Source organism: Sphaeroforma arctica (assembly GCF_001186125.1).
Source record: "Sphaeroforma arctica JP610 unplaced genomic scaffold supercont1.1497, whole genome shotgun sequence".
Lineage (NCBI taxonomy): Eukaryota > Ichthyosporea > Ichthyophonida > Sphaeroforma > Sphaeroforma arctica.
The window spans coordinates 1-3,142 of record NW_014039061.1 but is presented as its reverse complement, the minus strand read 5'-3'; the positions used below and the strand labels follow the sequence as shown (position 1 = coordinate 3,142).

Sequence of the window (3,142 nt, the reverse complement as noted above, 5' to 3'; positions counted from 1 at the left end):
ATGTATGTGTGTATGTATGTGTATGTGTATGTGTATGTATATGTATATATATATATATAGTGTGTGTGTCTGTGCCTGTACTCTAAGGTAGCACCGCATTCGTGCGTCTAAACGAGTTCTTTCACGCGTCATCTAGTCGGCATAGACGGGCGTATACTGAATAGTATTGTACAGAGTCTGTTCACTGCATTGAGGATTGGAAGAGTACTGCAAGTAACACACCCGTGTGTGTGTGTGCCACCGAAACTGTACGGTCAATACCCATCAGCACATCCAAGCAACTAACGGACATGCATCTCATCAACTGCCGCTCCATCGTCCCTGGAACTTCAGAAAAGCAACACACAACTAAAATAACTCGAGACCTTGCGTAGTGGCACACTTCGGCTGTACTACTTCCCAGTGTACTGCATTCGTACGTCAATGAAAGTTGATACTACTAGAACTGAGCGGGGCCATTACTGACTTAATATTTTATGTGAGATCAAATTGTATTCTATTTTTTCTTTAGCGCCGCCAACCGGCTTTCCAGATCATCCATATTCCCAACACCCGCCCCAGCACCACCAGAAGGTACCGAACTATCTTTGCCTGTGCCAGTCGCTGGACCACTGCCACCCATGGCCTCAGAAGCCGCGACCTTTGAGGGTGCAGAGCTCGCAATTGATGATGTAGGCGCCGATACAAGCTGTGTATAATTGTGTAGGTATGAGTATGATGGTGTAGGTATGAGTATGATGGTGTAGGTATGAGTATGATGGTGTAGTTTTGAGTATAATGGTGTAGGTATGAGTATAATGGTGTAGGTATGAGTATGATGGTGTAGGTATGAGTATGATGGTGTAGGTATGAGTACAATGGTGGAAGCTGTGTCACCTGGTGAGGATATACGACAGATGTGATACGAACATAGAGCATCACCTGTTAACCACTCTTTTAACGACAACACTATCACAACATCGACATAACGAATCGCGCAACCCAGATCATACACTGTTTAAAACCAGCACAATTCCCCAATACACTTTTCAGTGCAGACGTAACCTACAATATGTTCGAAACATTTAGCAGTTTCTGTGATGTCAGTATGCAACCACGTACCTGTTCTTCTAAGCTCAAACCAAGCTCATCTAACACCTTATTGACTATTTCATCGGTAGCTTCTTCATCGTCTGCGTCGCCTAATGTGTCTTCCATTACATCATCCATCATTTCAGCCTGTTAGCAGAGCACACACGAGGCATCAGAAGAGAAAGCGATAGTCAATTTCTCCACCACGTCCGCATGCGCGTTCAGACATTTAAAACGTTTTATGTACGAGCACATCAGAAGTTTGTAGTTCGGTATGTGGATGACGAATGCGCACAGGAGAAGAGAATGCGAACCACGCACACCGCAGTTAGCAAGTCGTATATGGGAAGTGTGCGGGATCTCTATCACACCAGTAAGCACTAGAAGTATAGCCTGTGATGGGAGTTATGCGTTTGCTCTAAGGTTCGAGTGTTCTTATCGAGATACTCAAGTGCATACATAGATACCATCGATCCGTTTTAACATGTGATGGTACGATACGGACGTACCAGAGAGGAGCCCAAAAATATGGGACACAATGCCAGTCCACACCGAAAATGAGACAGATTTGTTCGAGATAAGGTAATGTTTGGGATGCGACAATGAGAGAGAAAAGGAGTCAACAGAGCGATGAAATGTGTACTCTGGCCCCTGCTAAGGAACATCCCCCATTCATTTAGTGGTCAAGCGGACTCTCAGACCATCACACTCACCTTCATCTCCATCATCTCCGACTGCTTTTCAAACTCCATCATAATCTTCTGCATATTCGGCAGGTTCATTTGCTTGTTCATTCGGCCCATCGCCTATGTGTGCCATTGAGTCGAGTGAGGTGTCAGTAAAGGCTGTGCAGTACAAAGCTATTGTCTCCTAACCCGTTCGAGGGGTTGTGGTGTGACTACTCGCGTACTTCAGGTCCTTGCAAGTGACAGGTTGAGAGAGATGACGTCTCGGCATTGCATCAGTAGTGGTCCACACCCATATCAAACACGCATACAACCGCGAACGCACCTAAGTGACAAGCATGCAATAAGTTAGGTATTTATTGCAATGATACGAACACGTGTACTGTATCTATTACCGATGACTATACTATACGTAGGTAAACCCTCGTGCAAGTACGACACCAATGGGCATTCTACCCCAATCATAGCCACCACATAAACAGGAAACCTGCTTCTTCTGTACCTACTTGCATCATGCAGAACATACAGCGTATACACCCATAGCCACCTATATGATATATGTACGCATACAAAGCAGCGCGATTCCCAAACTCATAGAGCCAACCCCTCAGCCACACCTTGGTAGCGCCGGCCATAGCCCGTGCCATCTGATCGTTTGTTTTCATTTCGTTGAGTTTCATCGAGATGCCTTGCAGTTGTATCTTCATCATCACAAACTTGTGTATCGACCCGCGCTGGCGGACCAAGTCCTTCGCCATCATTTGCAGCATAGCCTGCAACAGCCAATCAAACCACCTTATTGAAGACGAGAGACATTCACATCCAATCAAATGGCACGAATAAAGTTCATGAATGGAGGACGATACATTAAATATGAGTTTTGTATCACAGCAAGATACACTTGAGTGTACGAATTCAATATCAGGCGGTTGAGCAAACGGCTAACACTCGTGCCTGGCACCAAGTACTGATAGGTGATGCATGCCCTTAGCATGACTATAGAAGATTCCTAAATCACACCATGAACACGGAGACGCTACCTGGGAACCACCCTTCTTTGCTTCGCGCTTAATCTCGACTACCAATTTCTTCTCGGCAGTTTCGGCCCTCATCTTTTCTCTGTCCATCTCTCTGATCTGGTGAATTTAGTTATAAAAAAAAGACAACGTAGAACATCAATTATACAGAATTTGATATTGAGAGACTATCGCAGAAAATATTTCAAATGGTCTTTCAATGATTCTGCAAGAGATTGTGAATATATAAACATTAAAAACAAACTATCAATGTACTGGATCACAAATGAAATACATATAAAAAAGGGTGGGGGGCAGATAAATAGCTCAATGTACAAGTGAATAAACACAAATATAAATCTATATATA

At 44.0% G+C, this 3,142-nt stretch overlaps 1 protein-coding gene across 1 annotated transcript; it reads right to left on the bottom strand.

Moving 5' to 3' along the window:
• Positions 1-423: 423 nt before the first annotated feature.
• On the bottom strand, positions 424-2,894 carry SARC_11033 (hypothetical protein). Its single transcript, XM_014294892.1, has 5 exons — positions 2,798-2,894; positions 2,375-2,530; positions 1,785-1,877; positions 1,102-1,218; positions 424-688 (listed from the first exon to the last, which is right to left on the bottom strand). Exons 1-5 carry the CDS (start codon positions 2,882-2,884, stop codon positions 497-499), a joined length of 645 nt encoding a protein of 214 aa, XP_014150367.1. The 5' UTR covers positions 2,885-2,894; the 3' UTR covers positions 424-496.
• Between the last annotated feature and the right edge of the window lie 248 nt (positions 2,895-3,142).